Source organism: Rattus norvegicus, chromosome 5 (genome assembly GCF_036323735.1).
Source record: "Rattus norvegicus strain BN/NHsdMcwi chromosome 5, GRCr8, whole genome shotgun sequence".
Classification (NCBI taxonomy): Eukaryota; Metazoa; Chordata; class Mammalia; order Rodentia; family Muridae; genus Rattus; species Rattus norvegicus.
This window is the reverse complement of record NC_086023.1, coordinates 150,348,049-150,372,247: the sequence shown is the minus strand read 5'-3', so window position 1 is coordinate 150,372,247 and position 24,199 is coordinate 150,348,049. Positions and strand designations below refer to the sequence as shown.

Sequence of the window (24,199 nt, the reverse complement as noted above, 5' to 3'; positions counted from 1 at the left end):
CTGGAGTTCAAGGCCAGCCTCAGCTACATAGCAAGTTTGAGACTGGCTTGGCTATGTGAGACCCTGTCTTAAAAAGGCAAACAGTACCTGCCCCCTACTGAGTGAATACACAAAACATGTTTTCTGTCATTTGGTTCTTTTTGATTAAACATAACAAGCCAATTTTTCTCACAGTTTAATACCTACTTAAATTCTATATTCCTTAATTAAGCCAAGCTTTTTGACCTTGTCCCTAGAGCAGTACTAGTTTGGTGGGATGAAGGACTAGGCATGACACACTTCTCTTTGGACAGTGCCTGGCACAGCAGTGGAATGTTGGCATTTAGTATGTACTTAATTGATTTTTATCGTTGCTAAGTACATTCATTCTTCTTGGTCTTGAGTTTGATAATAATAGCCGTCCTTAGCTGAGTGCTTTTATGTGGCAGACAGCATTCTAAACTTAGCCCATATCATCTTATTTCATCCTCACATCAACCAAAGGAAGTGTCCCTTGTTACTCCCACTTCTTAGGTGAGGAAACAGGACAGAAGAGTGTCATCGTTTTACTCTAGATCACTCAGCTAGGAAGTGCTGGAACCAAGAATCAAGCATAGGCTGTCTTGCTGTCACGCTGCTCCATGCCTGTGATTCTGTCACTTAAGAGGCACAGTCAGGGGGCTGGGGAGTTAGCTCAGTGGTAGAGCACTTGCCTAGCAAGCACAAGGCCCTGGGTTCGGTCCCCAGCTCCGAAAAAAAGAAAAAAAAAAAAAAAAGAGGCTGAGGCAAGAAGATCAGGATTTAGGTCTGCGTATTTTCTTTACTTTCTGTCTTTCTTTCTCTCTTATTTATTTATTCATTCAATCATTCATAGGGTTTGTTTTTTTGTTTTTGTTTTGTGTGTGCGCGTGTGTGTGTGTGTCTGTGTGTGTGTGTGTGTGTGTGTGTGTGTGTGTGTGTGTGTGTGTGTGTGTTTTGGAGACAGGTTTTCACTATGTATTCTTGGTTGGCTGGGAACTCATAGAGTTTTGCCTGCCTCTGCCTCTTGAGTGCTGGAATTAAAGGCATGTGTCACCACACATAGCCTTGTTTTATGTTTTAGTACAACTAATGCTTTCTACGTTAAATATGTTTGTTTATGAGTGTGTGCCTATGGGTAGGTATGTGTTCCGCATGCATGCCTGGTACCCTCATAGGTCAGAAGATGGGAGTCAGGTGGAACTGGAGTTACAGGTGGTTGTGAGCAGACACGTGTGCTAGGAACCAAATCCAGGTCCTCTGCAAGAACAACATGTTTTTAGTGGATTGAATTAGAGCATTAGATTGTCTCAAGAGAATTTTTGTCCCATCTGTGTGATGGAAGCTACTTTCAATGCGGTTAAATAGGTTTGGACTGTAGTTAGTGGGTATTTAGATTTTGCTGATATCTGTTAAAAGTGGATACGAAGTGTTCAAGTTATAATTATTCCTGGTGTACAATAATTGATTTATTATTATTCATCTTTTTTTTTTTTTCTTTTTTTTCCGGAGCTGGGGACCGGACCCAGGGCCTTGCACTTCCTAGGCAAGCGCTCTACCACTGAGCTAAATCCCCAACCCCTCATTTTTTTTTTTTTAAAGAAGAGTTTTAGCCAGGACACACTTTTAAATGGGAGGACAAATGTAAAGTTTAAACCAAATGTAAAGTTTCTAATATTAGGTAGCATTTCATAGGACGTACTCAATTGTCTTTATGTAAAATATTTTTAATTTATTTCAAGTGTATGAGCATTTGCCTGTATGTATATGGCCCTGAAGACAGTCATGAGTTGTCATGTAGGTGTTGGGAATTGAACCTGAGTCCTCTGAAGAGCACTGAACCACCTCTCCAGTCCATATCTAGAGTATTTTACCACGGGTGGGGAAGGTAGTTCAGTGGTAGAGCACATGCCTAGCATGTGTGAGATCCTTGGCTCACTCCCCAGATGATCTACACGTGCAAAATCATATTATAAAATGTTGTATTGATCTACTTCATGTGCTGGGGATTGAACCCAGGGCTTCACATATATGGTTGGCAAGCATCTCCCACTGGAACTGTATCCCTAACAGTAACATGTCAGTCAAAGTGGACTGAGGAGATAGCTCATTTGAGGATCTGAGTTTGATCTTCAGAACCCAGATGTCGTACTTCAAGTGCCAGGCAGACTGAGACAATTGAATCCTTGGAAATCAAAGGCAAGCCAAGGTGTATGACACTTGAGGGATGACCCCTAGGATTGTTAACTGCCCACACACTCCCACACATTTTCCTCACCCCCAAAATAAAACTTTCATTTGCTAGAATTCTTGGAAAAGGAGTGTCCAGGTTTAAAGAGTTGGCTGAGGGTTGGGGATTTAGCTCAGTGGTAGAGCGCTTGCCTAGCGAGCGCAAGGCGCTGGGTTCGGTCCCCAGCTCCGGGGAAAAAAAAAAAAGAGTTGGCTGAGGGGTTAAGAGGATCTGGGTTCAATTCCCAGAACTCAGATGGTGACTCACAACCACCCCTGACTTCACTTCCAAGAGATTGGTGTGTTCCTCTGGTCTCCTCAGGTACTAAGCACACAAGTGGTGCACAGACATACATGGAGGCAAAATACTCATACATATAAAATTTTTAAGAATTAAATAAAAGGAGTGTTCACATTAATCAAGTGGACAGAAAGTCCTTTTAAATTTAATTCACTTTGATAAAAATATCTTTCAAATGTATCATTTTAATATTTTAAGCACACTCAAGTGAAAATAAATCTTTGTGTAAATGTTTCTGTTTTGTGCTTTAATTTTGGGAAGGTTGCAACTCTTGGGTGTAAGCTGTGTGGGCTAGTGGTCCCTAGTTATTAGTCTCAGGTCCTCATGCTGTGCTTACAAAAAGCAGTCTGCAAGCCTTAGTGTCAGGTAAATAAAAGAACCTGTCATCCTTTTGCATTGGATTTTAGGGTGTCTGATGAGTCTAGATGGAAACTTGTAGCTTCTTGGTGTTCAGAAATATAGAAAGAGCCAACGAAGGCTACATTCATGCTAGTGCTTAGTAAGCAAATGACTCCAAACTCCCAAGCTGACTTCCCTAAAGTCCTTAACTAGTAAGTTCACATGATTTCAGCAAAGGAAACCAAATAATGGGGGGAAAGTTCTGTGTCATTTGTAAGTGCACAGAAAACAACTGATTATGGCTGTCTCCATATTCTCTCAGATCACGACAGCTTCCTAGAGTGTGTAATTCTTGGATGGGATGAATCGCTAGTTACACACCCTGATGCACCTTTAGATAGCCCCAGTTTATCTTTTCCCCTTCCCCCAAAACAGTTTCTCTGTGTAGCCCTGGCTGACCTGGAACTCACTCTGTAGACCAGGCTAGCCTGAAACTCAGAGATCTGCCTGCCTCTGCCTGTCCACCCCTGCCCGGCATCAGCCTACTTTCAGAACAGCTTCATTCTGTAGTCCAGGTTGGCCTTGAGGTTCAGATCTCCCCCATCCTCCTGAGTGCTGGCTGGCAGTTCAGGTGTGTGCCGCTGTACATGTCTGCCTGACTCACTCTTCCTTCTTTCCTCTCTTTCTTTCTTTCTTTCTTTCTTTCTTTCTTTCTTTCTTTCTTTCTTTCTTTCTTACTTTTTTTCTTCCTTCCTTCCTTCCTTCCTTTCTTTCTTTCTTTCTTTCTTTCTTTCTTTCTTTCTTTCTTTCTTTCTTTCTGCCTTGGAACTCACTGTGTAGACTACTCTGGCCTTGAGCATACCAACATGGGCCTGCCAAGTGTTGGTATTAAGGAAGGCATGTGCACTATGCCCAGTTTACACCTTGCATTTATAAGATTAGGAAAGTCACACATGTCTATCTCCGAGGCTCACATTCCGGTTACAGAGAAACTCTATGATTATCCACCATACTTCTGGGACTAGAGTGTTTCATTGTAACTGACTTTGGGGCTCACCCGTGTGGGAGGACTTGGAGATCTTTTAGTCCTCAGGAGTAGCACTGTAGTGAGAGGCTGGGAGGTAACTCAGCTGGCACAGAACTTGCTCAGCACACCCAAACCTTAGGCTTAATCTCTAGCCCCACAAAAGTCGGGTGTGATAACCCATGCCCGAAATCACCCCAGTACTCCAGAAGTGGAGGCAGGAAGATCAGAAATTCAAAGCCATCTTGAGTTATGTAAGGAGGCCAACCTTGGCAAAGTAGAAGCCTGTCTCAATAAACTACGAGATTTGGTGAGAAACATTGAAAACTCCACACATGTAATAAGTCTTCAATAAACAGTTAAATCTGGATATAATCTGCAAGTGGTAAAAAAGGCCCAGCAAAATAAAATAACACACTCGGCTCCACACATCTGTTAATGGTCAAGTATGGCTAAGATGTTAAGTCTTTTTATTCCTAATTTACCTTGATTCACATCTTTTGCCTTAACTTGAATGCCATAAAGTTGAAGGGAAGAGGCTGAGTCAGTATTCTTGCACCCTCTGAGTGCCTGGCCCTCTCTGCTGGACTCTAGTAAGTACAGAGGCATATGTATTCCCAGAAATGGGAGGCACTGGGGAGGGAGCAGGTTAGAGTCGGGATATCAGTCTACCTGGAGTTAGGTTAAGGTACTGTCAGATAAACAGGGTGGGGCAAAGTGGAACTCTGGGAAGTCAGACCAGCCCTGTGTGACTGCATTCTATTTCCTTCAAGACTCAGCCCTCGGAGAGTAGCACTATGTGACTCAAAGCATATAGTCTTCGGAACAGCCCTGTGTTTGAGTTCTAGTTATGGCATGCTGTTCATAACCCATCAGTCGCTCGCTGTTTAATTCAAATCTCATTGTAATTGCACAAGGTCCTCTTTGGCCAGCGCTTATCTCTTGCTCACTCAGCTCCAGCGCTGGCTGTCGCACCACGGGAGCTCCCTTGGAGGACTTTGCCCTGGTTAATTACTCTCTTTGCCCGGATGGCCCCTTCCCCATAAGTGCACTGCCCTGCCTTGCATTTTCTTTAGGTCTGTGCTCATTGTTTCCTTATCTGGCCATTCATGTAAGCTAGTGCCCTCTGCCTACTCCTCCGCCCTCACCTCAGCTTATTTCCTTTGGTCGGATTGTTATCGCCCAGTGTGTTTTTATCATCCACCCTTGAGAGCGTCAGCTTCCTGAAGCAAGTGCCTGCTAATGTCTAGGACAGTGTGGAGTATAAGCACGGTTCCCCGAGTGAACAAGTCGGGCCTGTCACTCTTGAGCTTCATTTGCTCACATGAGGCAGGGGCATGCTAATGCTTTCTAGCATTGCTTATGTCCAGTGGGAGCATGCTGAGCCACTAACCCAGTGCCTGCATAGGAGGTGCTCAGAGCTCATGTCTGCTCCTCCTCTCTTTTGAAACAGTTTCAGGTGACTGAGGATGGAAGTTGTTTCTTTCTCCCATGTGGGTTGGGACTCAGGTGTCAGACTTTACAGCAGATGTCTTTAGCCACTAAGCTGTCCAACTACTAAACGATAGATTTTTTTAAACTTCAAACTTGTGGTAAGCAGACACCCACTCTGCTTAGCTCTGGAAGCACCGCATGTGTATTATCTGTGTGATATTGACATTAGACAATAGCACTGGCCTCCTCACTTGCTTGACTAAGCCTGTTCTTCTGTAGTCTCATAGCATGAGTGACGCTTGGACGTTGATCTGGAGGGAACAGGAAAGATGCTTGCCCACGGAGGAACTACCTTCCTCTGTGCTATGTTATCTGTTGAAATTCTGCAACAGCTTGAAAATAGGTTTCCTTTGTTTGCACCTTCTTCCACAAGATAAGTGAGAGTGGAGAAGGAAGGAAAGGCTGTGCTCCATCAGCTAAACACCAGCCTGGCAGTGGTAGTGCCTCCCAGCACTAGGGAGGCAGGGGCAGGTGGATCTGTGAGTTCAAGGCCAGCCTGGTCTACTGAGTGAGTTCTAGAACAGCCAGGATTACAGAGAAACCCTTCCTTGAAAAACTAAAACAAACAACAAACAAAATTAGTTGTAAACTACTTCATGTGGACAAACTAAGAATGGTCTGTTAATGAGTTCTGTTCATGAGTTTGCTTGTATGAGGTCCTGGGTTCAATTATTAAGGAGACAGACAGATAGACAGACAGACAGTCAGACAGCATACACACACATACATACATATAATAGACAATTATCCACCAACTTAGTAAATCTCCCCCCACCTCCTCTGACAGCCCGGGAGAGAGAATAGAAAGCAAGGCAAGAGGAAAGCCAGGGCTCTGTCTGCGTTGCAGAAACTGGTCCGGGGCAGGGAGCGCTGCTAGCAAGTTCCCTATTGATAGGCCTAGGCCTCCTCTGCCAAGGAGGTTAAAGGTCAAGGATTCGAACATGAGCATTCCCAGGCTACCAGATGTCTAGGGAAAAGAAAGAGCTAAATAAAACTATATTTGGCTGCGATGCTGTATGGGAAAAGAACATTCTCCATTGGAGTCTATATGCCTGGGGTTGGTTTTTTTTTTAATTGTTACTTTTTGTGTGTATATAGATAAGATACATGCATTGCCTCACATATCTGTTTCAGACCATTTTTATGAAAGTTAGAGGGCGTGTACACATTTTAATAGAGTGCTTGATACTAAAAGTACTTAATCAGTGTCCCCATGTTACTGAAAATAAATGTACATTGTCTTCTGAAAGCATTTGCTATAGAAAGCTAGTTTGTATTGTGGATACAGGATTTCCTGTATTCCAGGCTGGCTTTGAATTTGCTGTATATCCGAGGATAACTTTGAACTTAATGGCATGCACCACCCTATTTTTTTATGCAGTGTTGGGGATTTAACCCAGGGCTTCATGCATGCTAGGCAAGCTCCCTACCAGTTAAACTGTATCCTAGCCCCCCACAGACTAAAATTGTTTGTCGAAAGCTGGTATAGTGACTCTCACTTGTAATGTCAAGAAAAATGTGATTAATAAAAGAGAATCAGGAGTTCTCCCACTAGACCAGTTATTCTCTCCCTCATGACCCCTTTGGATCACTGAAAATAATTTTTCTTTTTAATTTACGACTTGAAATCTAACTAGACTAAATCGTCAGGAGTCTAACTCATCTGATGTTGAGGCAAGAAGATAGGAGGTGGAGCTAGCCTAGGCTACAGATGGAGACTCTGTCTCAGAAAAACAAGTCAGAAGATACTGTTGCAGACTGTTGTAGCTTCGAGACTCTTCCAAAGGCGATGACTGCCTTCTTGCCTTTTTATGCTGCTGGGATAGAACCCCAGGCCGTGGGCACTCACACTGCCAGTTTCCTGCCTTCCCATTACCAACGGGGAAGTGTTTAGTGTCGGGGACATCAGAAGAATTACTCAGTTCTTTGGATAAACAAACCACCTTCAGTTTAATGAACCTTGCAAAAGCACCGTGGAGGAATGTGTTTGTCATGATCGTGGCCTTAGCATGGTTCCTGTGAGTTGAGTGTGTGTAGGCTATGGGGTGACCAGACTCTGCAGAATATGGTGCTCATGATGAACGTGTTTATTTATTTTTTTTAAATAAATCTTTCCCCCTTCTTTCTAGCTGCTCAGATAAAGAATTTGATGAGCCAACTTGGAACTAAGCAGGACTCAAGCAAACTCCAGGAAAATTTGTGAGTAGCTCCCCCAAAAGGTTGAGTTTTGTGAGGGCCCTTTGAGGACATAGGCCTTCCTGAGGGCGGTGAGATCAGCGTGGGCGAGGCGAGGGTGGGCGGTAATAACTGAACCTGGAAGAGAGGAGCAGAGTATACTAATGCATCCAGATAATGCTGCCTTGAACTGTTTCTTTTCTTGGTCTGGTTTGCAGAGTAGTTTAGACAGGTAGAGAAGGAACTCCCTCCACTCGTCCACTGCCTCCAGGACTTGTGTAACCCGTGTGGATGACCTGTGTGAACGACCTTCCTATCTAACTCTAAATACAAAAATACTATTCTCAGTCACACAAAGGGACCATGAGGGAGAGAATAAATGGTCTGGTGGGAGAACCAACTCTTTTTTAAATCGCATTTTTCTCCATATTTTTGTTTTAAAAGTTCTATTCTTGCTGGGTGTGGTGGCGCACACCTTTAATCCCAGCACTGGGGAGGCACAGGCAGGTGGATCTCTGAGTTGGATGCCAGCCTGGTCTACAGAGCGAGTTCCAGGACAGCCAGGGCTACACAGAACAGAACTGTTCTATGCTTAGGAGTGGAAACAGTTCAGTAGTACTCTTGCACTGGCCAGTCTTCTGGAAGACCGAGGTTCAATTCCCAGCACCAGCTTGGTGGGTTGGGACTGTTGGCAGCTCTGTCTCTGTGGGGTCTAGCTCTCTTTTCTGGCCTTTACGGGCACTGCACATGTATAGTGCACAGACATACGTTACAGGCAAATCACCTGTACACATAAAATAATAAAGTAAAAATTTTATTCTATGGTGCCAGAAAAATGGCTCAGCAAGTAAAGAAAAGTGCTTGGAACTCACATGGTAGAGGAGAGATCTAACTAGAAAGGTGTTCTGTAATGTCAGCACGTCTCATGTGCATCCTGGCACGCCTGGGTCCAAGTGCATCACACACACACATACACACACACACACATACACAACTACACACACACACACACCCCTACACACACACCCCTACACACACATACACATACACACACACAGACACACACACACACATACATACACACCCACACAGACACCCACACACACACCTACACACACACGCACACACACCCACACAGACACACACACACCTACACACCTACACACACATACCTACACACACACACCTACACACATATACACACACACCCCTACACAGACACACATACACACACACCTATACACACACATACACACACTTACACATATATACACATGCACACACACACCCCCTACACACACACCTACACACCTACACACACATACACACATACACACACACCTACACACACACACACACACACACACACACACACACACACACCAAATAAAATGTAATTTTTTTCTCTAAAGTTCTGGTTTTTATCTCTGGCTGGGCTCAAACTCACGGAGATCCACCTGCCCCTGCTGGGATTAAAGACGTGCGCCACCATAGCCCAGCTCTGTTCTTCGTCTCTGAAGTCTGTGGAGCAGCGTTGTTTGTTTCCTCTAGATGGTGTGAAACGAGCGAGGAACTGTTAGCACAGGGAGCTATTCTAAGGAGAGGTGACACGTCTGCCTGTTAGTGTTCCTACGATGCTCTGGCTCCTGATTGGCTCCTCTTGTTATCTCTCTGGTTTTCTAATCTTAGAAGCCCGCTTGCAGTGAAAAAACACTGTGGTGTCCTAGCCACTAAGGTGCTGCAACAATAGATCACAGGCCAGGAAGTTTATAAACAATCACAGTCCCTAAGGCTGAGAGGTTGAATGAAGATCAAGGCTCTGACAGATGAAGGCCCTCTTTTTTTTTTTTTTTTTTCCTTTTTTTCAGAGCTGGGGACCGAACCCAAGGCCTTGTGCTTGCTAGGCAAGTGCTCTACCACTGAGCTAAATCCCCAACCCCGAGGGCCCTCTTTTTCAATAGAGGATGTTTGGGTTTTGTTTTCCTTTTGAAATGATTTCACTATAAAGCCCTGGCTGCCCTGGAACTACTAGAAATCTACCTGTCTCTGCCTCCCAAGTGTAGGCATTCACCATCACGTGAGGCGGATGGTGCTTTCTTACTATGTCCTCACTTGGTGGAATGTATTTTTTTTTTTTTTGGTTCTTTTTTTTCCCGGAGCTGGGGACCGAACCCAGGGCCTTGCGCTTCCTAGGTAAGCGCTCTACCACTGAGCTAAATCCCCAGCCCCGGAATGTATTCTTAAAGGCCCATCACAGGCTGATGACGTTCTAATCCTACCTCCTAATACCATCACTCGGGGGCTAGGAGTTCGACACAAATTCAGACCACAGCATGTGGTTGGCTTCCCTGTCACCCCAAAAAACCTTTGTAGAAACGGCTGGAGAGGAGAGGGAGCCATGGTGGGAAGATCCTTGTGTTAATTTATTTTTATTCCCATTGCATCGTTTTTATATTCCTGTTCTTCCCCTTGAATTTCATTTTCCTCCTCCCTTCCATCCATCCATCCCACTTTGTCTCAGAGACTGGCCTCAAAACGTTCCTCCTATGTCAGCTTCAGAGGGGCTAGGGCCATGATGGAGGCCTCTGCACCCATCACCTAGCTTCTGTGTGTTTTGGTTGTTAGTGTTTATGGCACTAGAGACTGAGTCCAGTATCTTGCACAAGAGGTAAGTGCTCAGAACAGCCTAGGGCCCAGAGGGCAGCACAATGATGAAGAGATTGGGGAGCAAAGGGAAAATCCACCCCAAAAACCAGTTTTTAAGCAAGACTGTGTGAGTGGCTCTTCGGAGCCTTTTCCCAGGTATGTAGGAAGCGCTCCATGCTTTACTGCATGTTCCATGCAACCGCCCAGTCCGTGGACTGTTACAGGTGCTGAGCGCACAGAGCTCCTGGGAAGTTGTCCAGAATCCAGAGTGTGGGGCTGGGGATTTAGCTCAGTGGTAGAGCGCTTGCCTAGGAAGCGCAAGGCCCTGGGTTCGGTCCCCAGCTCCGAAAAAAAAGAACCAAAAAAAAAAAAAAAAAAAGAATCCAGAGTGAGTTGAGTGTGGAAAGCCATTAGGTTTGGGTGCAGGTCGTAATTACTCCTCTGTTTCTGTCAGAGTACAGACAGGCATTTCCTCCCACAGAGTTGAGGTTCCTGGGCTGGGCTTCCTTCAGCAGGCAGGTGTCATTGAGCGAGCATCTTTCCGCTCAGTGGACTGCTTCAGCAATGAAGGCCTTTCAGTGGGCGTGTGAGCACAGCACTGAAGCTACTGTTCTAATGGCTCTTCATGCCTTGTACTGGGAGTCCCTGAGCACAAAGTCATGATAAGAGAGCTCTCAAGAAGCCACAGCATCCTGACACCTGTCTCTTCTCTCTTAGGCAACAGTTCCAGCACTCCACAAATCAGCTTGCCAAGGAGACAAATGAGTTGCTGAAGGAGTTAGGGTCCTTGCCCCTACCCTTGTCTGCATCAGAGCAGGTTGGTATTTCCCGGTTTGTTTATTAATAGAGAAGGGCTTTGTTCTGGTGGAGTGGAGCTAGTAGGGCTTTGTTTCTTGATAGACATTCTCTAATCCTAATTTTCTTACCACATTCCCCAGTTTCATTTCTGTTGTTATGATAAAATACCGCAACAAGAAGCAACCTAGAGGAGAATTTACAGTTCCATATTATAGTCTGTTGTTGTGGGAAAATCAAGGTACAGGAGCTTGGAGCAACTAGTCATGTCTCGTCCACACTCAAGAGAGAGATGAATGCATACCTGCTTGTCCTGTCCTCACTCGCTGTGCTTAGCTCCAGTTTTCTACTTTTTTTAAAGTACTTATTTCATGTATGTAAGTACAGTAGCTGTCCTCAGACACCAGAAGAGGGCATCGGATCTCATTACAGATGGTTGTGAGCCACCATGTGGTTGCTGGGAATTGAACTCAGGACCTCTGGAAAAGCAGTCAGTACTCTTAACCGATGAGCCATCTCTCCAGCCTCCATTTTTCTACTCTTGCACAGTTCATGATCTCCTACCTAGGGAATGGTGCTACCTACAGTGGGCTGGATTCTCCCACACTAATCCCTTTAGTTAAGACAATCTCCTATAGACATGTTGACAGGCTAACCCAATGTAAACAATCACTCATTGAGACTCCCTTCCAAATAATTATAGATTACATAAAGATGACCATTAAACTACCCATACAGAGAGACAGTATGACTATTGTGGCAATACTGTGTGTACCAGGTGTAGCAAAGTGCCTGGCGTCCATCATGTGCTGTGTGCGTGATGACCTGCTATTATTAATAACACATTGGAATGTACTTAGCCAAGGAGGAATCTCCGTGGTTGCATCTCTGGGCTTTGGTGTCAGCTGGGCTTGCAGGCTGGGTCTTTAGTTTGTTTAATGCCTCATTTATATACATTTTGACTGAATAGCTTTTATATTTTGCAGTCACTTTTGTATCTCAGGTCACCCTTAGGTCTTAGGATAAAAGAATGCTCAGAGAAGACTTTTTGCCAGCTGGAGATGCTCTCGCATTGAGCGCTTACCTGGCTTACGTACAGCCTTTGGTTTGATCCCCGGTGTCACTGACAATAACCATTTTAGTGCATGTGTCCTCTGGTTAGCTCTGGGTGGCTGCTTTGGTCCTTACTCATGCTGATTCTTTAGTAATGGGCCTGCTCTCCTTCCACCCATTCTCTCCACCTTGCTTGCAAATCATCCTTCTTGTAGCTGTGTACAGAGGAGTACACATTTGCCTGTGCTTTTATAGTAATGACAAAGGCGTCTAATTGCCTGATGCAGGCAAAGTCGTGTAAGAGCTTGAGAATGAAATATTAGCCCCAGCAACGTATAAACAGAAAGTTAGGTCTGCTCCCAAAGCCTTCATCTGCGGGGTTCTAAAGCCAAAGACATGTTTTTGGATTATACATGCTATTGTTCCCTCAATTAGCCCTAGTCATTAAGGACAAATGGAGTTGCAGACATGCTCTCCTCAGTGAAGTACAACTCTGTTTCAGCCGTTTGCTGCCTTCCTTTGCCTTCCATATCTAATCCGGCTCAGCCCCGTTCCTCATCCTACCAGTGCCTGTCTGTTAAATCGGCGGCTCTTAGCCTGCGCATCATGAGCTCTTTGGGAGTCACATGACCTTTTCACAGGGGTCACACATCAGATATCCCGAATATTAGATATTTACATTACAACTCTTAGCTAGCAAAATTACGGTTACGAAATAGCAATAAAAATAGTTTTATGGCTGGAGTCACCACAACATGAGGAGCTGTATTTAAGGGTCACAGCATTAGGAAGGTGCTTTCTATTTCCCATGCATGCATTCTGTTAGGGGATCTCTCAGCTGCTGACTACTGTGGCCTTTTTTGAACCCCCTTTCTTTTTTTTTTTTGAACCCCCTTTCTTTTGAGACACTTATTTCACTGATGGTGCCCAAGATGAGTTTCAGCCTTCTTCACTGATTCTTCTCAAAGTTGGCATGCCCAGAGTTCTGCTATTGATCTTCTGATTTCCTTACCTCAGCCATTCTTCCCCAGGAGCCTCACTTATTTAATGACGTCAGTGCCATCTGAATAATGGTGGCGCCAGATAGTTCCCAAACTTGAGCTCCCAAGCCTTGGGTTACTTCATCATGCTGCCAGCTGCTATTACCAGCCCTTGTTCAACTCTGTTTCAGACTTATTTGTGGTGCTGGGGGTGGAATGCAGGGCCTTACCTATGCCGGATATGTGACCTACACTGAACTATATGTCCGGCTCTGGCTGTCTCCTCTTGAATGTATTACCTCCGTATAAAGTATGGTAGTAATGGTCTTATTCCGTTTCCCATTCAAACCCAGGAAATAAGTTGACTGAGGATATTTATCATCATAGAAATAATTGACAAATAAGGACTGGGTCTATATGACTCACAGGTATGCGCAAGATCTTTGGTTCTATCCCCAGCATAGGAAAGACAAAATGTGCCTTTTGATCTAATCACACTCATATAAATTTGTTCTAAAGAAAAGAATTTGAAGGAAAGTGTAAATTACTAATTATTACAATGAAGCTCACTTTTAACTTTATTTATAGTGATTTAAAACTGATAATAGTGGAAGGAATTTTTACAAAAAATGTAGTAAAAAAAGTTCTTAAAATGAAGGCAATAATTAAAATTTCTTATTTTAAAGAATATATTAGGGGTTGGGGATGTAGCTCAGTGGTAGAGCACTTGCCTAGCAAACGCAAGGCCCTGGGTTTGGTCCCCAGCTCCGAAAAAAAGAAAAGAAAAAAGAATATATTAATGCAGAAAGTATGATACACTTTAAAAATGGCATTTTGGGGCCTAGGGAAACTCAGTATGTATGGTTCCTTGATTTGTATGTATAAGGTCATGTGTTTGACCCAATGAGTAATTTTTATTTATTTGTTGGTTGGTTGATCTCTCTGTATAGTCCCGGCTCTACTAAAACTCTCTATGTAGACCAGGCTGGCTTCAAACTCACAGAGATCCACCTGCCTCTGCCTCCCCAGTGTTGAGCTCAAAGGCATGTACCACCATGCCCAGCTTCAGCAATTGTAGATGGTGAGGTCAGGAGTGGCGTTCTTTCCTTCCTGCCACAGTCCTCCTGGCTTTGCCCTGAGTGCTGGGATTACAGTCCACAGAATTCTTTGGGGTTGTTTGTTTGTTTGAGACAGAGTTTCACTGTGGCCTCTGGCTGGCCTAGAACTGACTTTCTCAGGCTGGCCTTGCACTCACTGCCTGCCTCTGCCTCCCAAGTGCTGGCATCAAAGGCGTACATCACTGTGTCCAGCCTGCTAAAATCTTCTTAATGCAGAGATGAAAATCCCAGAAGGAAGAAAACTTTCCTCACCTAAAGTGTCTTTCAGTATTGCTATCACTTCCCGGGTTTGAAGTGTGAGTCCTTCTGACCTATGCTCTTCCTCCGTCCTAGTCACCAAGTCATAATGTTTCTTAAACTCCTTTCTGGGCCCATTACTACCATTATGTCCTCTACCCGTTAAACTACATTGCTACAGTCATTTTTTTTATTGCTCATTCCAGCTAGCAAGCATCACAGCCTGGTCTCTACGTTAGTAGGTTGTCCTTGCCAGGCAGTGTCCCCCACTCAGTTGCTGTTGGTCGGCTCCTCAGAGGTGACCCTATGTGTACTAGTTTGACCTTTAGAACTGGCTAGTCAGCCCTTCCCTGCTTCCCTGTTTTTCTGTTTTAGTTCTCTTACCAATATACCTTTGGATCCAACCAAACTACCTTCTTTTTATTTTTTTTTTTTAAAGATTTATTTATTTTATGTATGTAAGTGCACTGTAGCTGTCTTCAGTCACACCAGAAGAGGGCATCAGATCCCATTACAGATGGTTGTGAGCCACCATGTGGTTGCTGGGAATTGAACTCAGGACCTCTGGAAGAGCAGTCGGTGCTCTTAACCACTGAGCCATCTCTCCAGCTCCGCCCCTTTGTTAAGTTCTGATATTTTCCAGCTTTATGATGTAGGAAAATAAGCTATTTAAAAAATATAGTATTTGTTGGCTGGGCAGTGGAGGCACATGGCTTTAATCCCAGCATTTGGGAGGCATAGGTAGGTGGATTTCTATGACTTTTGGAGGCCAGCCAGGACTGCACAGAGAAACCCTGTCTTGAAAAACCATTAAAAAAGAAGAGACTGAGGAGGAGAATGGAGAGGAAGAGCAGGAGGAGAAGAAGAATACAGTATTTAAGTCAGATGCGTAGCCCAGAGCGGGTTCTCGGTTTATAGTTAAGTAGTTAAATAAGTAGTGTTGTGAAGGTAACTATAAGTTATAAGTTTTTTTTTAAGTTCTTGAAATTTTTTAAAATTCAAAAAAAAACTATAAAGGAAAATAATGGTAATCTTCAGGAAAACTAATAACTTAGTATAGAAAAGTAGTTTTAATATTTTCCCCCCCCAAAAAAACTAGACGCTCTGAGCTCAAAGGCCTCCACTATGCATTTAGATTCTCCAGGGCCCAGATATTCCAAATTGCACTTCCATTTCAGTGTCGTGTAAACGTCACCTGGTTCCCACGCTCACCTGTATGTTCTTACGTGGGTTAACTGGGGATTTGACTCAGGAAGGAACAACTTAGGATTTAAGGAAAAGCCCGTTTTGTAATGACTTTTGTACCTCGAAATCTCTTAAGTATATAATTGTGCTTTTAATCAATATTAAACCAAATGAATCTGAGTTCTCTTGAGATTTAAACTTCTTGCTTACTGTCTTCAGCGCCAACAGAAGCTTCAGAAGGAGCGGCTCATGAATGACTTCTCGTCGGCCTTGAACAATTTCCAGGTTGTGCAGAGAAAGGTATCTGAGAAGGAGAAAGAAAGCATCGCGAGAGCGAGGGCTGGATCCCGTCTTTCTGTAAGTTGACTCCCCAGAGAGGCTTTTACCAGCCCAGAGGGTGCACCCAACACGTCCCCTTTCTCCACCAGAGAGGCTTTTACCAGCCCAGAGGGTGCACCCAACACGTCCCCTTTCTCCACCAGATAACATGCTTTATGTTCTCGGTCCAACTGAAAGGCAGATTTACTTCCTACCTTTGTTTTTTCATTGTTTTTAAAAGATTTATTTATTTATTGTGTATGGAGTTCTGCCTGCATGTACACTTGCAAGCCAGAAGAGGGCATCAGATCCCATTACAGATGGTTGTGAGCCACCATGTGGTTGCTGGGATTTGAACTCAGGACCTCTGGAAGAGCAGTCAGCACTCTTAACCGCTGAGCCATCTCTCCAGCCCCACTTTCTCCTATTTTATACTTGTTTCTTACTCAAGACAGATCGACAGAGTGTTATCCATCTTACAGATGCCATCAGAGTGGAGGGTTGTCACTCCTTAGTACTGAAGCTAAGGCAGCTCTTGTTTTGTGCATCTCTCATGTTTTTTGGATAACAGCCCGATAACCGTCTGTTTTCTAGGCAGAAGACAGGCAAAGAGAAGAGCAGCTCGTCTCATTTGACAGGTAAAAGTCACTCTTGCAGTCTGCTGGATAGTCACTGTGAATCCATACCTTTGTGTCCATGGAGGTTTTTCTGTATGGAGGTTTTGCTTGCGTGTAAGTCTGTATACCGTGTGTATGCCTGGTGCCCACAAGGGCCAGAAGAGACCTTTGGATCCCTTGAAACTGGAGTTCCAGAGAGTTGTGAGCTACCATGTAGGTGCTAGGAATCAAACCTGGTCCTTTGTAAGAGCAACCAGTGCTGTCTGTTGATCCATCTCTCCAGTCTCTCTGTGACAATTTTACTTAAAAATGAAAAAAAAAAAAATCAGGGCTGGTCGTAGTGGCATATTCCTTTAATCCCAGCACTTGATAAGCAGAGGCAAGTGGATCTCTGTGAATTCAAGGCTGGCGTGGTTTACATAGTGAGTTCTAGGACAGCGAGAGCCACAGTGAGAACCTATCTTGAGAAAAGAAAAAAGAAAAAGAGCATAAGTAAGTAAGAGGAGGAGTTGAGCCAGGCACGGTAAAGCATGCAGATGACTCAGTGGTTGAGAATACTGGCTGCTTCTGCAGAGCAGCGGGTTCAGTTCCCAGTACTCATACGGTGGCTCACATTAGTTCAGTAAATAGTACATTTTCCTTCTAAGTGCACTCACAACCATCTAAAACTCCAGTCAAGGGGTCCAAAGCTCTCTCTGGCCTTTGTAGGCACCAGGCTTCCACATGGTGCACAGCATTACCTGAAAAGAAATCAAGTTGCACACGTTCCATTAGCTTTTAGTTTGCTTTTCTCTTAAGTGGAGTCGATCCCAAATCACAGCCCCAAGGGATTCCTGTGCGCCAGATGTGGCTCTGACAGATGAGTCCGTGAAAGCTGTGTGGTGGCTTAGAGTATTTTCCTCCATTTAGTGCCCCTGGCACCAGCCCTGCTTACACTTGGAGAGTTTCCTGCAGAGCTGGGTCTGTGCAGTTAATTCATCACGTTAAACCTCTGGATACTTTCCTTGTCTAGCAAGACTGCAAAGAAGAAGGAAAAGAAAACCCTAAGTGGAAAAGACCAGGCCCACAGGGATGGTATTGGTAGCAGAAGAGTTGGGTCCTGAGCAGCATTTACCTAGGCTCTGCTGTTAGCAGAAATGTAGCTATGTCTCCTCACGGTAGAGAGAAGGAATCAACCGAGTGCTTGTCTCCCCGTAGCCATGAGGAGTGGAACCAGATGCAGAGCCAGGAGGAAGAGGCGGCCATCACTGAGCAAGACCTGGAACTTATTAAAGAGAGGGAAACGGCGATTCAGCAGCTGGAGGTGAGAGCAGGCTATGGCGTTGGTTTGGCTCAGGTGTCTGCAGGTATTAGGGGATTTTTTTCCCCCAGACTAATATGGAAAGGGTTGGATTGAGTCTTTGTGTGTTTTACATTATCTATCAATTTAGTTTTGGCAAAATTCAACTACTGCTCAGTCTCGTTGGCCTGGGCACTCAAAAGCGCCCAGATTCTTTTTTTTTTTTTTCTTTTTCTTTTTTCTTTTTTTCGGAGCTGGGGACCAAACCCAGGGCCTTGCGCTTGCTAGGCAAGCGCTCTACCACTGAGCTAAATCCCCAACCCCTGAACTTTAAAATTTTTAAAATTTAGTTTGTTTTGTATTTTTAAGTTTATGAGTGCTCCTGGGGATCAGACGAAGGGGTCAGGTTCCTTGGAACTGGAGTTCTGGGTGGCTGTAGGCTGCCATGTGTACGCTGGCAACTGAACCGGGGTCCTCTGCAAGATCAGCGAGGGCTCCTAGGTGCCGAGCCACTCTCCAGCCTCCTAAAGGGAGCGATTACTGGGGGCTGCTTACAGTTTAGACAGGCAGGCATGGCATGAGGCAGAGAGAGAAACCCGGCCTGGCTTGGGCTTTCGGAACCTCCTCTAACAAGTGCCCACCTCCCTATCCTTCCTGCATGGCCCACCTCTGGGCAATACTTATTCAGACCACACCTCCTGGGGCAATACTTACTCAGACCACACCTCCTGGGGGAATACTTACTCAGACCACACCTCCTGGGGCAATACTTACTCAGACCACACCTCCTGGGGCAATACTTATTCAGACCACACCATCTGAGCACACCTTTAACAGGTGCCAGAGCACTGTTCTTCCACTTGACTTGTGTCAGGCCTTGGCTTATTACCTAGGAAAGTAAAAACCTGAACATGGAGAATCTTCCCTCCATTACTCCTGGAGATAATACTGTGCGGCTGAGCCCACCACGCTGGGAAGTTCGGAACTTTTTCCTGCACAACGGATGTCCTTTCACTCTCCCAATTGTTCCCCAGCCTCGGAGCTATTTGTCAGCTGGAAGCTGTTTACAGGCTGTCATCCAAGTGACACAGACCCGGTAGTTCCTCACACAGACCGAGTCTGTCCTGGGAAGCCATCTCCTTGACAGTTTGTTTGTCTTCCATTGTGTTCCCCAGGCAGCACAGTCCTATAGAAGCCATTTAAATTCTCTAGTCATAAGTCGTAGTCGTCACTGATATTTGCTCTTCCTAGAGCTGCCCTACTGAGCACATGTCCACCACAGGACTCCAGCTTCCGTTGGGTACGGCTCAGGCTAAAATGACTTGACCCGTTCCCAGGAAACATGAGCAGTTAACACAGCTCAATGAGTGGGTCTCCTGACTTTTGTTCTACAGTGTTAGGTAAGCAGCAGTAGATAGTTTCCTATTCATGGAGAAACTTTAAAGACAGGTGATTGTTAATCTTTAGGGAAGGGAAGGAAAGAAATTTCTAACATGTTGCTTAATGTGAGCTAATTTTTTTTTTCTAAATCTCCCTTAGGCTGACATTTTGGATGTCAATCAGATCTTTAAAGACTTAGCTATGATGATCCACGACCAAGGTGATCTGATTGGTACGTACTATAATCCATCTAGCCTTAGGGTGAGTACAAAGAGCTCAGCAAGATGGGTCGTTATGAACTTACTTTAGAAATATCTTTGTTTTAATATCTGAATTCACTTTCTTATGCAGTCAACTGTTGAGGCTAAAGAGGGTGCTTTGTGTTAAGCCCTGCTCACTTTTAGAGCCTGCAAGTCTGTTAGAGCAAGAGCTGTCGGCACCCCAGCTTTGAGCTGCAAAATAAAAAAAAAAAGTACAAGGAATCTTTTATATATCCCTGCGCAGAATTTTCCTAGTTAATAACATTTTTGCCCCATTTACTTTGCGATGTATTCTATCTGTATGTGTAGATACACAAGCATGTGACCTGGACGACCCCCCCACCCCTGGTCTTTTTTTTTCTTGAACCCTATATAGGTGAATTACATAATTAGTAACTCCTTGCTATTAAATGTCAGTATTTATTTCTGAGGAATAGTGCTGTTCTTTATCATGTTAGAAACGTGTAGCTGGGAATGGTAATGAGGCCTGTAACCTCCGTACTCCTGTAGAGACATGAGGTCAGGAATTCAGGCCAGCCTCAGCCACATGGCATGCTGTTGAGGACGTTGAGGCTGTCTTAGACTACATGAGACGCTATCGAAAAAAATTAAATGCGAGCTGGAGAGATGGCTCAGTGGTTAAGAGCACTGACTGCTCTTCCAGAGGTCCTGAGTTCAAATCCCAGCAACCACATGGTGGCTCACAACCATCTGTAGTGGGATCTGAAGCCCTCTTATGGTGTGTCTGAAGATGGCTACAGTGTACTCATAACATAAATAAATAAATCTTTAAAAAAATAAAATGAAAAGAAGTAAATTTTCGTTCTCATGCTGGCTAGTCTGGATGGTAATGGTGACTCTAAGGCCTGAGCCATCAGATCTGCTCAGAGGGGCTGGATAATGGCACAGCAGCTAAGAACAGCGGCTGCTCCTCCAGAAGACTTTGATTCTCAGCACCTACACGCCAGCTCACAACCATTTGTACCTCAAGTTGAAGGGATCCAACACCTTCCAGGCATGTACATGGTATACAGACATACATGCAGGCACAACACCCATAGGCTTTAAATAAAAAGGAAGAAAATGTGCTTGTTTGTCTCAGTATTGAAATACCTGAATTGCTGAAATCTCATTGCATCTTTTACAGATAGCATAGAAGCCAATGTGGAAAGCTCAGAGGTGCATGTGGAAAGAGCCTCTGATCAGCTACAGAGAGCTGCTTACTATCAGGTAAATGCCAATGTCAGAGTCACTCTGTGCTCAGACTCAGTGACCCTCCAGGCTGTGCTCACACAGTGCTGCAGCTGCAGTCTTTTGCCTGAGTTTAAGCTGGAGACCGGCAGTCATAATTTGCAGCTCCAGTCCCATTTTTAGTATTTATCTTTGCAACCAGATATCCAACACCATCAAATCCTGAATTCTATACAGAAGCTGTGTGGCTGTAAAGCTAATGTCAGGAGCCAGCGTGATGCGTAAAACTTTGTATCCTGTTGGGGATTTGGCTCAGTGGTAGAGTGCTTGCCTAGCAAGCGCAAGGCCCTGGGTTCGGTCCCCAGCTCCGAAAAAAAAAAAGAAAACTTTGTATCCTAAATAAATGGAGGGGCTGTCAGGAGAGCTGCAGTAAAGGCCGAGCTACAGAGACAGGAGACACCACGTGGACTGCTAGCTCAGCAGGGTGCCTTAGAGCCAGCTGTGCACACAGCTCAGTGTAGGCTTTAATCATCATGAAGCTGTGCCCAGGAGGTGATTTTTATAGTTTTATGGCTTTTATGAGTCTTTTTTGTTCTGTTTTTTTGAGACAGGGCCTCACTGTGTAGTCCTGGCCGGCTTGGACTTCACACTTTGTAGAGCAGGCTGGCTTGGAACTCACAGATTCTCCTGCCTCTGCCTCCTATGTGCTGGGATTAAAGGCGTGTGGCATAAGACCCTACTCTTCTTCCAGTCTATAATCCAGGTTTTAGATACTAAAAATGATGTCCTCATTTGATGTTGCATGGCTTTTTAGAAGTAGCTAGCATTTTAGTCATTTTCTGTATTCCCAGGGTAGCTGTATTTTACCTGGGAATACGCTTGAGGAAGTTGAGTTTCATAACGGTGTTCTTGAAAAACTGATGATTTTAGAAGATTATATCTTCCCAGCATTGTAGTCTGTGGGGACTAAAAGATGTTAATGAGCTTATGGCAGGAAAGGAGAGCTCGTGTTAAGCGCTAACAAGACGAACACACAGTATGATCCAGTCATTCCCAACAGGAATGCGCCCAGGTGAGAGAGTAGGCGGAGCCTGGCCTGCAGGCATGGGTCTTGAACCCAGCATTCAGGAGGCCAAGATAGTGATCACTCTGGATTAAGCTCACCTGGACTAGAGAGAGAGTACTCCAGGCCAGCCATGACTACACAGCGAGACCTTATCTCAACAAACAAACAAACAAACAAGACAGCAGAAAGAAATAGAATCTTATGCTAACAGTCATATCTATAGGTGATTATTTTCTTTCTACTGCTCATATATTTTATAATGAGCATACAATCTGTGATAGGTGTGAAGTAGGTTATTAAAATACACACCCAAGGGCCTCGGGAGAAGGCTCAGTGGTTAGAGCAAGCACTAGCCCTGGAATCCAACTTGGTTGTGGCAGCTGCTTGTAATCCAGCCATGGAGGAGCGGACTGGCTAGTGTGAGGCGGGTCACAGCAGATGTCACGTAGGACCAAGGCACAGCTCCTCTGCAAAACTGTATTTGGGAACAGTGACACTTGCAGCACTACTGAGAACGGGCAACTTGAGAATTTTGAGAAGATGTTTGCATCTTTGTGGGTGGTAAGAGTTAATTATAAGGGCTGGAGAGATGGCTCAGTGGTTAAGAGCACCGACTGCTCTTCCAGAGGTCCTGAGTTCAATTCCCAGCAACCACATGGTGGCTCCCAACCATCTGTAATGAGATCTGATGCCCTCTTCTGGTGTGCCTGAAGATAGCTATGGTGTACTCATATAAATAAAATGAATAAATAAAAAAAAAAGAGTTAATTATAGGCTGGGGATGCCACTCAGAAGTGGGGTGCTCACCCAGTGTGCATAAGATCCTGGGTTAAATCTCAGCAGTGAAATATAAGGATGTTCTGAATGATAAGGAGTCAGATTATGATGCACTCTGAATCTTAGGTAGAAAAATGCTTACTTGTTTCATGAGTGTCTTTAAATATTTCTTTCCTCAGAAAAAATCTCGCAAGAAGATGTGTATCCTCGTGCTTGTCCTCTCAGTGATTGTTACAGTCTTGGTAGTTGTTATCTGGGTTGCTTCTAAGTGAAGTGTGGTTGCCTCAGAGCCTTCTCCTGCTGAGTTGTTTTCGAGGGCAAGTGTTTGATGGAGTCTTGCCAGAACAAACTGACCACAGAAGAGAGTGTGTACCACAGTGTCCTGTGATAATTTAGCTAGAAACTAACTACTAACTAGTCCTTGGAATTAGTGACCATGGAGGCAGTATTTATCAATTTATGCATATATTCTCTTCATTTCTCAAAGAACGAATTAACTTATGTGTATTTTCCTTTCTCTTGTATTTTGATTGCCCTTTATTGCAAGTGTTTATTGACAGTCCCACTGTGGATATTCTTTGTGACAGGTGACACTACATCATAGTACTGTCTTTTTGTATATACACAAACTATACCTTTTTATGCATATCTGAGATAAATTTCCTTCTGGAGCCAGCCTATCAGAGTCTGAGAAGCTGTACAATATGCCAGCAATTTTTATTATTTAACGTTTTGCTTTGAGTTTCTGAGGGGTCTGTTCTCTGTTTTGCAAGGTTTTGGCACTATAAATAACTGGGGAGTAAGAACACTGCACCCATGACTTCAGAGGAAATGAGAAAAACTTGTCAGAGTGGGCCCGCTGCCAGGGTTTGTGGGAAAGTCTGGGTTTGGGTTAAACTGACCTTATTGTCTGCGGGTGTTGTTTACGGAGTCCATCCTCGCACACTAAGCCATCCCGCTCCTGGTTTAGAGAGGATCAGTTCATTACCATTGTTCTAATCAATCAGGTCTCTCTCCCACCTGTCTGCATAGAAGGGGGATTCGCTCAGCCCAGCATGACTTTGGAGAGCAGATGAGGACTGTTTGGAATGATTGAGTCCCTCTCGTCCACGTGTGGCTTTCATTCTGATGAATGATAAACGCTGCTGTCAAAGGCTGATCCAGGCCCTTGGAAGGGTTGCCTGGCTTTGATGGCAAGATTTTGAAATTTAGACTGAAGTGCGGTTTAAAACTCGGTCTGTGAACCTATTGATAAAGCAAAGCAAAGGTTCACTTTGTAAATAACACTGGTTTAGTGATGTCAGAATTAGCCTAATTTATGAACAAGAGATCAAACTCTGTGTAGTTTTAGATAAAAACAGTTTTAATAAAAGGTTTCTGTCTTGTATATAAATGTTGTCTACTGCCCTTTTTCACAGACCTAGAACAGTCAGAGAGCGTGTAATTGGTTTGGGCTCTCAGATAAATGTGGATTGAGGCCGGAAATGTCAGCAGCACATCCTTGGCTGACGTAGAGGATCTGGCTGCTGTGGCAATATCTGTGTTTGTTCCTTCTATCCCTCATGCTGTCACTTACTGCTGTCCCACACTAATGTGACCAGTGGAGAAGCAAGGGCCCAAATGCATAGGTTTCTCCGCACTGTTGCACCATCCCTACTCAACACAATAAACGTTTAAAAGCTTTTGTAGTTATTTTGTGAGTTACCGTCCTAACGATATAGCCTTCAGGTATTGGTCA

The 24,199-nt window shown here is 44.4% G+C and overlaps 1 protein-coding gene across 3 annotated transcripts in view; it reads left to right on the top strand.

Moving 5' to 3' along the window:
- The window catches only part of Stx12 (syntaxin 12), a 28,873-nt gene that overhangs the window by 4,179 nt on the left and 495 nt on the right, over nt 1–24,199 (top strand). The window contains exons 2-9 of one of the 3 annotated variants that reach the window (NM_022939.2): nt 7,514–7,583; nt 10,923–11,022; nt 15,793–15,930; nt 16,486–16,529; nt 17,706–17,811; nt 19,327–19,399; nt 20,575–20,657; nt 22,641–24,143. In NM_022939.2, coding sequence (NP_075228.2) covers nt 7,514–7,583; nt 10,923–11,022; nt 15,793–15,930; nt 16,486–16,529; nt 17,706–17,811; nt 19,327–19,399; nt 20,575–20,657; nt 22,641–22,733 — 707 coding nt within the window. In that variant the 3' untranslated portion in view covers nt 22,734–24,143. Of the gene's footprint in view, nt 1–7,513; nt 7,584–10,922; nt 11,023–15,792; nt 15,931–16,485; nt 16,530–17,705; nt 17,812–19,326; nt 19,400–20,574; nt 24,144–24,199 lie in introns of those variants that run through there. The other 2 variants (XM_006239066.5, XM_063288365.1) reach the window with 2 other exon arrangements.